Raw genomic sequence first — 13,632 nt, 5'->3', positions numbered from 1 at the left:
TTGAGAGATAATTACGAAATTTGTAATTTTTAAGTTATCACTGGTAGGTAATGGGTTAAGATTAACATAGCAAAAACTAAGGTTTAGCAAGAGAACTGACAGGACCCTACCCACCTCGGTTAGGTGGCCTTACTCGATTTGAAAGAAAGGTGTAAGCAGGAACTCTATATAAGTGTACCTGGTGCAAGCTATGGCCACAAGAGGTCCAGTGGGTTAATTGGAAGGTTATCAGAGAAGATAGTTTTCGTATGTGGAAGATGCACGGGATCCATAAAAACTTTGGAGACTTGGGAAATTGATTCTCTCAAATGCCCCAGTGGCTCGTTAGGAGGTAGTAGATAACTTCTGCTACCCTAGGAGACCAAATTAGTAGAAGGGGAGGATGCACGGAGAGTGTAATAGCTAGAGTAAGAATAGGATGGAGGAGGAAATTCAGAGAGCTGTTACCTCTGTTGGCCACAGAATGTCTATCTCTCCAAGTGAAAGGAAGATTGTATGATGCATGTGTATGGACAGCAATTGTACATGGTACTGAGACATGGGCCCTGAATGCAGAGGATGGGCTAAGGTTAGGAATGAATGAGGCTAGTATGCTTCGCTGGATGTGTATTGTAAGTGTACACGTCTGACAAAGTGCCAGTGTGTTTTGAGAGAGAAGTTAGGCCTTAGGAGGAATTGGTTGCTGTGTGCAAGAGAGAAGACTATCTGGGTTTGGTCATTTGATGTGGATGGATGAGGACAGCTCCATAGAGAAGCACTGATCTCTCAAAGTAGATGGAACATGTTCGAGTGGGAGACCCAGGAAGACATGGGATGAAGTACTGAAGAATGACCTCAAGAAGCTGAACTTTTCAGGTGGGTTGACAAAGGAATGAGACACCAGGTGCCTGGTCATATTCAAAAAGTGTTAAGGCCGATCCTTCTGGTGGTGTTGCCACATAAAAGCACCCATATGGTGTCATGTAAAAGCACCCAAGCAGCTCTGTGTAAAGGCACCTTGAAAAAGACGGACCTTCTGGGGGTTTCGGAGGGCAGTGGTGTCGTACTTCCTCCGGGAAGGTGGATTTGATCTTGTGGGGAATGTCTTCTTCATCAGAGTCCATCTTATCCGTGTGACAACCAGATGGTGGTCGATCCAACAGTCGTCAGCAGACAGCAAAGAACGAGTGATCAGAACATCTTTGAGATCACATTGTCTTGTGATGGCATAGTCTAGGAGGTGCCAATGCTTGGATCTGGGATGTTGCCATGTGGTCTTGAAGCAGTTCCGTTGCCTGAAGAAGGTGTTTGTCACAGCAGAGCACAGTCCAAGAAGAAGATGTCCATTTGCATTGGAGTTCCCGACTCTGTCTTTCCCCGACAACCTTCTCCCAAAGTTGATGGTCTTTGCCAACATTTGCATTGAAGTCACCCAGTAGAAGGATTTTATCTGAACTGGGGACAGCTGTGAGTTGTTGGTCGAGTTGATGGTAGAACTCTTCCTTTATATTGTCCTCAGCATCCAATGTTGGAGCATAGATGGAAAAGATGGTGATGAAGGAAGATGTTGAGAGGGGAATTCGGATGGACATGATTCTCTCCGTGATGCAGGACGGAGTCAAATTGAAGGTTTTACAAGTTTTGTCTTGATTACAAAACCCACACCGTGCATATGAGGTTGGCCAGGCTCCTTTCCTTTCCATAAGATCATATATCCGGAACCTTGTTCTTCAAGTGAGTGAGCTTCAATACGCCGATGATAACGCAGCCCCAGCTTCAAGTGCAGAGGACCTCCAAACCTCAATGAACAACTTCAGCAGAGCTTATCAGACCTTCGGCCTGAAAGTGAACATCGCCAAAACCAAAGTGCTCGCTCAACCAGCTCCTCGTACCAGCCTTGACGGCCCCAACATCACCATCGACAACCAATCAATTGAGGTTGTTGAGGATTTCTGCTATCTTGGAAGTTTTCTGCCATCAAACTGCTGGATCTGGTAAGGATATCGAACATCGCATCCAATCAGGTCATGCCTCTTTTGGTCGTCTCAAAACCAGGGTCTTTTGCAACAAGGATCTGACATTCAAAACAAAGCTCATGGTCTATCGGGCTGTTGTCGTATCAACTCTGCTGTACGGGTGTGAAACCTGGACTGTTTACCGTGAGGACATGAAGAAACTAGAGCGCTTCCATCAATCCAAACTTCGCTCTATCCTGGACATCAACTGGGAAGATCACATCACCAACAACTCTGTGCTTGAAAGATCAGGTCTCCTGAGCATCGAAGCCTTGATCATTGAACATCGTCTCTGATGGTCAGGTCACGTCCGTCGGATGAATGAACACCGCCTTCCCAAGATGTGTCTCTACGGTGAACTGTCTGAAGGAAAACGTCCTCGTGGAGCCCCCTTGAGGCGGTACAAGGTCCAACTCAAATCAACCTTGAAAAGCACCAACACCGACCCCACACACTGGGAGGATATCTCGGCAAACAGACCCCTCTGGAGACACACCATCAAAACGGGTTCAGTGGACTTTGAGAAAGCCCGAGTCGCAAGAGCTGAACTCAAGAGACAGGAAAGAAAGCAGCACCTTCTCCTTCCCAAACCAACCCCTTCTATCCCTTGTCCACAATGTCCCCGTATGTTTCATGCAACCCTTGGATTGCGGAGCCATCTGCGGTTCAAACAACCAGGAAAATGAACTGGATTGCAAGCTCGGAAACACGAGACGCAGCCAACTACTACTACTACAATTCAAAAAAGACTGAATTGAATTCAAACTCACGTCAGAATGATTTCATCTTTGTCGTATTCTTGGCCAACCTTCACAGGTTCACCTTCTGCCTGAATCACCTTGATTGGAACTTGTAACACATGGGACAGCGCCATTATCTGGAATCAGAAAGTACAAGACTTACTGTATTTGCCGGCACATTGACCACACCCTCACATAAGAGGCATCCCTATTTTACAAGGATATTTTGCAGGAAAAAAAACAACAATTTTAATATGTTTCATCATACATTTATTGGAAGATATTTTAAAGTGGTTTTACTCTTTTACTTGTTTCAGTCATTTGACTGCGGCCATGCTGGAGCACCGCCTTTAGTCGAGCAAATCGACCCCAGGACTTATTCTTTGGCAGCCTAGTACTTATTCTATTGGTCTCTACGGGGACGTAAATACACCAGCATCGGTTGTCAAGCAATGCTGCTGGGGGAACAAACACAGACACACATATATATACGATGGGCTTCTTCCAGTTTCCGTCTACCAAATCTACTCACAAGGCTTTGGTCGGCCCGAGGCTAATTACAGCTAACTGGGTCTTCAGTTCTCCAAGTTTCCTCTTAACAAGCTCAGTTCTACGAGCCTAAAACTGGTCCCAAACTAATAAGGCAGGTTTGTTTAATAGCCTACCAGGACGCCTAGATTACACTTTATCAAGTCATAGATTCATCCCTCTCTCATCCAGCCAACTTTTGGGTGGACATGAACATAAATGTCATTGGGTATCCTTTCTTTAGACAATGTCCTTCATTTAAAAAAGTGGCAATTTTGTGCCATCAGCACAAGTGACCACGTTTGAATGATACATAATCAGTTTACTGGACACTGAAAAGCCTGATGTTCTTTGGTCTAAAACCCACCATTTCGAGTATGGCCGTCGCCAGTTCTGCCTGACTGGCCCTCGTGCCGGTGGCATGTAAAAGCACCCACTACACTCTCAGAGTGGTTGGCGTTAGGAAGGGCATCCAGCTGTAGAAAATCTGCCAGATCATATTGGAGCCTGGTGTAGCCATCCGGTTTCACCAGTCCTCAGTCAAATCGTCCAACCCATGCTAGCATGGAAAGCGGACATTAAACGATGATGATGACGATGATGATAGTTCAGGCCATGTTACAACTCCCTATGGAGGTAGTGTCTGCAACATTTAGCAGCTTGTCAGAAATTGGTACTTTCCTCATTAATTGTGCTAGATTGTCGTAAAACTGTCCTATAATTTCATCAGAATGAGACATTGTTGCTGCATAAACACTGACGACGGTAAGAAACCTACCTTTTGTCAGTTTATATACGGCATGACATTGTTCATTCGTTCAGACATGTTGTTGTTGTTGTTGTTGTAGGCACTCCGTCGCTTACAACGTCGAGGGTTCCAGTGGATCTGACCAACGGAACAGCCTGCTCTTGAAATTAACGTGCAAGTGGCTGAGCACTCCACAGACACGTGTACCCCTTAACGTAGTTCTCGGGGGATATTCAGCGTGACACAGTGTGACAAGGCTGACCCTTTGAAATACAGGTACAAGAGAAACAGGGAGTGAGAGAAAGTTGTGGTGAAAGAGTACAGCAGGGTTCACCACCATCTCCTGCAAGAGCCTCGTGGAGCTTTAGGTGTTTTTACTCAATAAACACTCACAACGCCCGGTCTGGGAATCGAAATCGCGACCCTATGACTGCGAGTCCGCTGCCCTAACCACTGGGCCATTGTGCCTCCACTCGTTCAGATATAATACTTGGAAATTCTGCAATGGAGGATACTAATGAATTCTTGAGAGTAAACCCAACACCAGATTCTCTACAATGACCCTCAGGTAGGCCCCTCCAGAAGATAGTATATCCATGAGTAGGTTCATTTATTTGACCCTCACCAGAGTGACAAGTTTCAGAGGGTGCAACTTTATCGAGGGAATATTTTTTAAGCATACATGCAATAAGTGCGGTACACCTTTCTGGCCTGTGACCTGGCAGTCATCCGTTTGAGGCACTTTGTAGTTCTTAAGTAAGACCCTTCACTTCACACGGTCCCAGTCCACTCGGCTGTAACTCTGGAGCCTGGAGCAGCTCTCTGGCTTACCAGTTTCCAGTCAAACCGTCCAACCCATGCCAGCAATGGAAAACACTAAATGATGATGACGATGATGTCAAATACAGTATACACTCACCTCTATCTGTCCACCCCAGGCAGGCGTTGTAGCAATGTCTTTACAGATTTTCTGGTATTCTTCTGAAAACAGAGAAACAAATGTACACAGAGAAGAACGTGAATCTTACCAAAGACTTTTAGTCGTAAAAGATACAAACAACCACATCACGAAGGGGATAAGAAGAAAGTACAGGAGGATCAGTGAATTGTGATTTTATTCAACATATTCCACTCTTAGATTCACACACTTATTGTAGCGGTCCTTCAGTTTTTCTAAGCCCTTTAAAAGAACTCAGAAGGTTGGGCCTCTAACCAGGCCCGGAGGGGATTAATAGGTGGTATTCATCAACTTGCAGACATTGTATTGTGTCAATTTACTTGTTTAATGTCTGAAAGTTGATGAATACCACCTATTAATCCCCTCCATTTTCTTATTGCTATATAAATTAAGGGTAAAATATCTTTTTACCCGCACCCATTTATTGCACTTGGTAATAAAATGAGAAAACACTAGTGTAATAATAATTGGGTATTCTTCCAGCAGTGTATTGGATAGATATTATCCCTTAGTGGGTTGGACTCACAACCTCTAACTTTCTTGGATTCATATACCGTAAATCCTCGAGTATAGTCCGCCCTTGAGCATAATACGCAGGGGATTTTTAGGGGGCTGTACCTCTGAAAAATCTAAACCTGTATAATACGCACCCCTTCTCTAACTTGAGTCAAGGAGGTCTATATAATGTCCTTGGTTTGTAAGCATATATACGGTAACGCCCTTTATTATTATTGTATATATAACATAATGCAAACGTGTAGCTTTTTTGTGCACTTTGTTTGCAGAAAATAAAGAAATAACAGTAATAACGTCAGTGAAAAATAAATATTAAGTAAATTGCCTTTATACATTTATCACCATCAGTTACAAAAGCAAAATCATTTATTCAAATCCTTCAGATTCAGCATCAAATAACTGTTCCATTTGTTCCTCCGTAAACATGTCAGCATCATTGTAGTGTAAATCTCCGTCATCGTCAGATTCATAGTCAACATCAGAAGATTCACTTTCATTCATTTCATCTTTCCATACAACATCATCCCTGAGTATCATCCAAATGCAGACGATATGACAACACTTATTTTAATAAATGTCGCTTACTACAAGTTATAGATGGTTCTTTTTTGACTTCATTGCTTTCAGGCTTAGCTTAAGGTATTTTCCCGCCCGACATCACAAAATGCGTCTGAATAAACATTGTCGGACAACAAATAGAGACTCGGACATTGCTTAGAAAATATTTTTCATTTCTAACCCCGTATATAGTACGCACTAGGGATTTTGACCTTTAAATTTTGGGGGAAAAAATGCGGATTATACTCGAGGATTTACGGTATATATATACACACACATGGTACATAGAAACAAATGACTTACCACTTGTACAGAGTGAATCTGAATTCTTGGTTGTCATGAATGGCAAAAAATCATTCTCATGAGACAGCATATAGTTGGCAGTCTGGGTACGAAGGGTGGAGTAGTTGCACGTCTGTCGGGTACAGAGAAAGAGGGAGATGTGATGTAATGGCTGTAGTGTGCATAAATATCACAAGCATATCAACTGTTTCCATAATAATAATAATAATTTTTTCTACTACATGAACAAGGCCTGAAATTTGGGGAAAGGGGATAGTTGATTACATTGACCCCAGTACGTAACTGGTACTTATTTAATCGACCCCGAAAGGATGAAAAGCAAAGACAGATGAATTACTGCTAAGCATTTTGCCCAGTGTGCTAACGATTCTGCCAGCTCGCCGCCTTAATAATAATAATAATAATAATAATAATAATAATAATAATAATAATAATAATAATAATAATAATAATAATAATAATATTCTTTTCTACTCTAGGCACAAGGCCCAAAATTTTGAAGGGAAGGGGGGCCAGTCGATTAGACCATCCCCAGTATGGAACTGGTACTTAATTTATCAACCCCTAAAGAATGAAAGACAAAGTTGACTTCGGTGGAATTTGAACTCAGAACATAAGACAGACGAAACACAGCTAAACATTTTGCCTGGTGTGCTAGCAATTCTGCCAGCTCGCCATCTTGATCATATTATTATTATTATTATTATTATTATTATTATTGACAAGGGACTGGAATCTCTGGCAATATGAGGTTTCCAAAAAGACCCATCCTTATCAGCATAACTGAGTCCTGAAGTGTTGTGTATTCAGCTTTCTGCCCACATTACAGTGATGCATTAGGCTTGCCTCTTCTCCACTCCCATCCGCTAGGCCAGCCTCTTCTCCCCTCCCATGCATTAGACACAAGGACTGGAATTTGTGGGGAGGAGACTAGGAACTTACTTCGACCCCGGTACTTGACTGGTACTTGTTCTATTGACCCTGAAAGGATGAAAGGCAAGCTTGTTGAAGGTGCCATGCAGTGGGACTGAACCCAGAACCATCTAGTTAGGAAGCAAACTTCTTACCACACAGCCATGCCTGATATATCTATCTATCTATTTATCTACTATATATTTTATTTATTTATTTATTTATGTGTTTCAGCCAAGTGGCTGCAGTCATGCTGGTGCACCACCGTGATTTTCACGTTCCTTGCATGGCTCTTCTCCCCCACCTGACATGGTCCAATCAAGAGTTTTGATGGCACATCTGGTGTATATATGTGTGTGTGTGTGTGTGTGTTTTTATATTTTTAATAAATTCATAAAATTATCAATAATATTCGCAGGAAATCAATATTTAATATTTCAAAAGATATATATCCAATATGACATGGTAATATAATAAATTTAAAATATAAAATATACGAAATATAAATATATATAAAAATATGAATGTAGATAAAGATACATGTGAATATAAATTTCATGCTTAATTACGCATAAATTTTTATATGCATTTATATTCACATGTATCTTTATCTACATTCATATTTTTATATATATTTATATTTATATTTCGTATATTTTATATTTTAAATTTATTATATTACCATGTCATATTGGATATATATCTTTCGAAATATCAAATATTGATTTCCTGTGAATATTATTGATAATTTTATGAATTTATTAATAATATAAAAACACGGGCCTATAATACCAATGATGTCATTAATATTGTTAATAAGCTTACCTGAATGTTTTTCAGGGCCAGTTGATGACAAATAGCATTGTAGAGGCTAGTGGAAGAGAAATATAGAAGGATGGGTTAATAAACAGTGCTAATTTGTGGACGTGCATAAAGTACATTCACGCACACACACACACACACACACACATCCTGCCTTTTATAGATATAGATTACACAGGTTTCATTTGCTAATAAGAATTACAAAGTTGTACATGGTGGATAAACATGTAAGAAATTTCCTGTTAGAAATTCTTCAGACAATTAAATAACACCTGACAAACCATTGTGAAAGACACTAACCCAAGGTGCCACACAGTGGAGTTGAACCTGAAAACATATGGTTGGGAAGCAAGCTTTTTAACCACATACCTATGCAGGAATGGTTTAGGGGCAGACATACCAGAAATGTATGGGGCATGCAAGACATATACACAAAAATTATACAAGAAATACTCACCAGTTGCCATCTGAGGGAATCTGTAATTAAAAAAAGTATATTAATTAAAGATATATGCAAATATCTTCATGGATTATATAATAATAAAAATAATAATCTGTACTACTTAAGGCACAAGGCCTGAAATTTGGAGGGAGGGGGATAAGTCAATTACATCAACCCCAGTGCGCAACTGGTACTTAATTTATTGACCCTGAAAGGAACAGTAAAGTTGACCGCAGCGACATTTGAACTCTGAACGTTAAGATGGATGAAATACTGCTAAGCATTTCGCCAACGTGCTAATGATTCTGTCACCTTAATAATAATAATAATAATAATAATAATAATGATGTATCAATACCAGCAGATGACAACGTTTCTCGAAAAGAAATGGAAAAACTTTCAAAATACAAAGACCTGGAAATAGAGATAACTCGAATGTGGAGTCTAAAAACAGAAACAATTCCTATCATAGTAGGTGCCTTAGGTATAATTAAAAAATACTCAGACAAATACATAACAAAAATACCAGGACTTACAAATATATGTAACATACAGAAAATTGCACTACTGGGTACTGCACACATTCTACGCAAAACACTTTCAATACAGTAAACATAAAAGCACCACAGCAAACCACAGCACATACCCAAGGCGCACAGAGCTGCGCTCGGTAGTGAAGTGAAAGCACGTTATAAAAATAAAACTACTGAACAATAATAATAATAATAATAATGATAATGGTTTCAGATTTTGCCACAAGGGCAGCAATTTTGGGGAAGGGGTCAAGTCAATTACATTGACCCCACTGTTCAACTGGTCCTTACTTTATTGACCCCCCCAAAAAATGAAAAATGGAAGGCTAAGTTGACCTTGGCAGAATTTAAACTAAAGATGTAAAACAGAATTAGCCATTATTTTTAACACCATTGGGGCTAAATCGACAATATGAAAAGCACGATGCAATTACAATAGATATTTTATTGGTTTGAACGATATTTCAACAGCTTGCTGGTCTTTAGCGAGTTCAAAATGGAAAGTGATACACAGAAATTCAAAATTATATGAATGCAAAAAATTCTGCGTCCCCACTTTGACAGAATGACATCACCAGTTTTTAATCATCAAATTTTACAACCGACAAAGGGAAAGAGAAAGACGAAAAGGAAAAAGAAAAATATTTAGTCAAACAGTTTTGTGTAGTAAATATGACGAAATTCCTGTCGTTTTATTCATTCCTCCAGGATGTGATGTTAATAACTCACACATACTTGTCCTCATGCATTTATATTATATTTACACAAAACTGTATGGAGGCGCAATGGCCCAGTGGTTAGGCCAGCGGACTCGCAGTCATAGGATCGCGGTTTCGATTCCCAGACCGGGCGTTGTGAGTGTTTATTGAGCGAAAATACCTAAAGCTCCACGAGGCTCTGGCAGGGGATGGTGGTGAACCCTGCTGTACTCTTCCACCACAACTTTCTCTCACCCTTTCTTCCTGTTTTCTGTTGTGCCTGTAATTCAAAGGGGTCAGCCTTGCCACACTCTGTGTCACGCTGAATATCTCCTTGAGAACTACGTTATGGGTACACGTGTCTGTGAAGTGCTCAGCCACTTGCACGTTAATTTCACGAGCAGGCTGTTCCGTTGACCGGAATCAACTGGGAACCCTCGACGTCGTAAGCGACTGAGTGCCAACAACAACAACAACAAAACTGTTTGTCTAAATAATCTTTCTTCTTCTTTCCTTTTTGCCAGTTCTACACTCCTCGTCCCCGACTCGATATTTACCTCGTGTACACACAAGTCCATGTCTTCCAGGATTCCGCGTAGTTTCTCCGACTCCAGATGACGGTCGCCATGGAGGTTCTCCAATTCTTGCTCCTTTAATCTCCTCTCACGTTCCTTCTCTTCAGCAGCTTTTTTGTCCTTCACAGTCGGAAGGTGCAGATGAGAGAGAGAGAGAGGGAGAAGAGAAAGGAAATGGTAAATCATAATAACAAACAGCAGCAACATCATCATCATTATTTTAATGTCTACTTCTTCTCTAATATATCTTCTATTTTTTACTTGTTTCATTCATTAGACTGTGGCCATGCTGGGGCACCGCCTTAAAGAATTTTTAGTCAAATGTATTAACCCCAGGGCTTATCCTTCTGCTAAGCCTGGTACTTATTCTATCATTCTCCTTCACCAAACCACTAAGTTACAGGGATGTAAATGCATCAACACTGGTTCTCAAACAGTGAGTGTGTGTGTGTGTGTGTGTGTGGACAAATAGACACAAACATACACACACATATATATACAATGGGCTTCTTCCAGTTTCCGTCTACCAAATCCACTCACAGGCATTTGGTTGGTCTGAGGCTATGGTAGAAGACACTTCCCCAAGGTGCCAAGCAGTGGAACTGAACCCAGAACTATGTGGTTGGGAAGCAAACTTCTTATCACATAGCCACACCTGCACCTATATATATATATATATATATATATAGTTTCTTCAGGTTTTCCTTCACACAATCGTTATACCTTCTTCCTTGGTTTATGTTGTGGTTGCTCACCATAAAAAAGACACTTTGACCATCACACATCTTTCATTGAGCCAAGATACACATTGTTCAGTTGTCACGTAAAGGCACCCATTACACTCTTGGAGTGGTTGGTGTTAGGAAGGGCATCCAGCTGTAGAAAGCCATAACAAATCAGGCTGGAGCTTGGTGCAGTCATCCAGCATAGACAACGGACATTAAATAATGATGATGATGAGAAAAATGAGAAAAAAGATCACATCAGATAGCATAGTCCTAGATACACCATGCCTGAATAAAAAAGACAGGATGGTCACAGCTGGAACACTTTTGAATCAGGACTGACCAAATGCCAAACAACAAGGAAGGACACATTAGATAATGTATTCCTAGACACATGTCTGAATAAAAGACAGGATGGTCAGAACTGGAACATCTTTGATCATAGGTCTGATGGATCAGGACTAACCTGGAGCTAAACAACAACAACAAGGAAGAGCACATTAGATAATGTAGTCCTAGATACACTATGTCTGTATAAAAGGTAGGATGGTCACAACTGGAACTGACCTGAGGCTAAACAAGGCCAGACAATAGATGATGTAGCCTTAGATACACTGTGTCTGAATAAAAGACAGGATGGTCATAGTTGGAACATCTTTGATCATAGGTCTGCTGGATCAGGACTGACCTGGGGCTAAACAGCAGCTACCAGGAAGGATACATTACAGAGTGCAGTCCAAGATACACTATGTCTGAATAAATACAAGAAAGGATGATCATGCTTGGGACACTATTGATCATAGGTCTGCCGATCAGCAGCAACCTGGGGTTAAACAACAACAAGGGGAATGACCACAAGAATTCAGTGAAACTTACCCTACGCTTTTGCGCTTTCGATATTTTCCGGACTTCCTCTGTTGGTCCATTATCGTTATCATCAGTGGTCAGTTTGGATATTCCTTTCCCAACTTCCTGAACCGACTGACAATAGAAGGACAAATAAAAATGGCTCACAATTCAATAGATCGGCTCAAACAGAACAATTTTCAAACATAGCACACACTCTTTACAACAAGCATCTAAGAATAATCTAAACAATACAATTCATACGTTATTTACAATTGACAGACATTTGTCCTCATCTTGTTTGTTGTTAACACAGCGTTTTGGCTGATATACCCTCCAGCCTTCATCAGGTGTCTTGCGGAAATTTCGAACCTGGGTTCTCAGGACACACACCAAGCATTCCATTCATTTCCCAGCTCAAAGACGCAAGCCCCATTCTATGCTCAGGTCAAGGCATAGAACGCAACCCCCGATATCAGCAGCGGGGCCCGACAGCATGTGTTGGCTTATCCCCGCTGCATCATGCTGGTTCCGTACTCCTCTGAGCAACACCAAATTCACTCATCCGTCCACAAACACTCTCCAAGCTTTCCTATCATCAATAAACTCTCTTGCCTCTCTCGCTCCAACACCTCTAACCACCAAAGTTTTCCTCACTCCATCCATCCATTCTCACAAACCAAGGTCAGCTTCTGGTTCTGCTGCCCACCACATCTGCCCTCATCACCCTCCTTACCATCTTTATGTTTTTTTTTTCTTTAAAGATCTGCAAATTCTAGGTGTTTAACCAATATTACTGAACCCCAGCACTCGAATGGAACATTACTGTGATATCTAGAAAACTAAGTCACACTCCACTACACCAACAACAGCTACAACAGTACAAACAACACTGCCCACCACCACCACCACACTTACCTCTTTTTCATTTAAAGATGCCACCAACTTGGCTGATTCCTCGTCGTGCTTCTTCTTCAAATCCCCTTCAAGTTTGGCAATCTCATCTGTAGCTTCCTTCTTGCGCTTTTTGTCCCCTTTTGGCACAGAGTGCTTGATCTTCTGGATCTGAGCTGTAATGGAAGCATCCCAACAAAATGTTTAGCAGGAGGGTTAAACCAAATTATCTTTAGCACAGAATACTTGATCCTTTGGATCTAAGCTCTAATAGAAGGAACCCAACAGAATATGTAACAGGAGGGTTAAACCAAATTATCTTTAGCACAGAATACTTGATCCTTTGGATCTAAGCTGTAATAGAAGGAACCCAACGGAATATGTAACAGGAGGGTTAAACCAAATGATCTTTAACACAGAATATTTGATCTTTTGGAGATGAGATGTAATGGAAGCAACCCAACAGAATAGCAGGAGGGGAGGGTTAAACCAAATTATGTCCCAGTAGAGGGGTTCGAAACAACTAAATATCCCAGTGACATACATCTCTTCAAGTAGACTTGCTAGAAATAGCAGTCAAATCTCCATAAAAACCATCAGCCAGTTACAACACAATGACAGACACACATCTCTGTTTAAGCTTCTGTGGAAACATGTCTGGCCATGGGGAAATATTACCTTATTTGGAAATTGGAAAGGGTTGGTATCAAAAAAAGCATCTAGTTCCAGAAAATCTGCCTCAGCAAATCTCATCTGATCCATGCAAACATGGAAAAGTGGAAATTAAAACAGTGTGGATGGTGACAATAAAGTACCCCAGGTAATTGCAGGTAAATTTTT

The 13,632-nt window shown here is 40.9% G+C and overlaps 1 protein-coding gene across 6 annotated transcripts in view; it reads right to left on the bottom strand.

The window, feature by feature from the left end:
* LOC106880028 (deubiquitinase OTUD6B) overlaps positions 1–13,632 on the bottom strand; it is a 44,282-nt gene that overhangs the window by 29,313 nt on the left and 1,337 nt on the right. For 5 of the 6 annotated variants that reach the window (XM_089346134.1, XM_089346135.1, XM_089346136.1 and 2 more), the window contains exons 2-9: positions 12,817–12,968; positions 11,929–12,033; positions 10,310–10,447; positions 8,537–8,556; positions 8,083–8,128; positions 6,346–6,457; positions 4,930–4,991; positions 2,765–2,871 (exon numbers count right to left, since the gene is read on the bottom strand). In XM_089346134.1, the coding sequence (XP_089202260.1) occupies positions 2,765–2,871; positions 4,930–4,991; positions 6,346–6,457; positions 8,083–8,128; positions 8,537–8,556; positions 10,310–10,447; positions 11,929–12,033; positions 12,817–12,968 (742 nt within the window). The remainder of the gene's footprint in view (positions 1–2,764; positions 2,872–4,929; positions 4,992–6,345; positions 6,458–8,082; positions 8,129–8,536; positions 8,557–10,309; positions 10,448–11,928; positions 12,034–12,816; positions 12,969–13,632) is intronic. The other variant, XM_089346133.1, reaches the window with a different exon arrangement.

This window comes from Octopus bimaculoides, chromosome 30 (assembly GCF_046866305.1).
Source record: "Octopus bimaculoides isolate indiv1 chromosome 30, ASM4686630v1, whole genome shotgun sequence".
NCBI classification, from domain to species: domain Eukaryota; kingdom Metazoa; phylum Mollusca; class Cephalopoda; order Octopoda; family Octopodidae; genus Octopus; species Octopus bimaculoides.
This window is presented reverse-complemented; position numbering and strand designations above follow the sequence as displayed.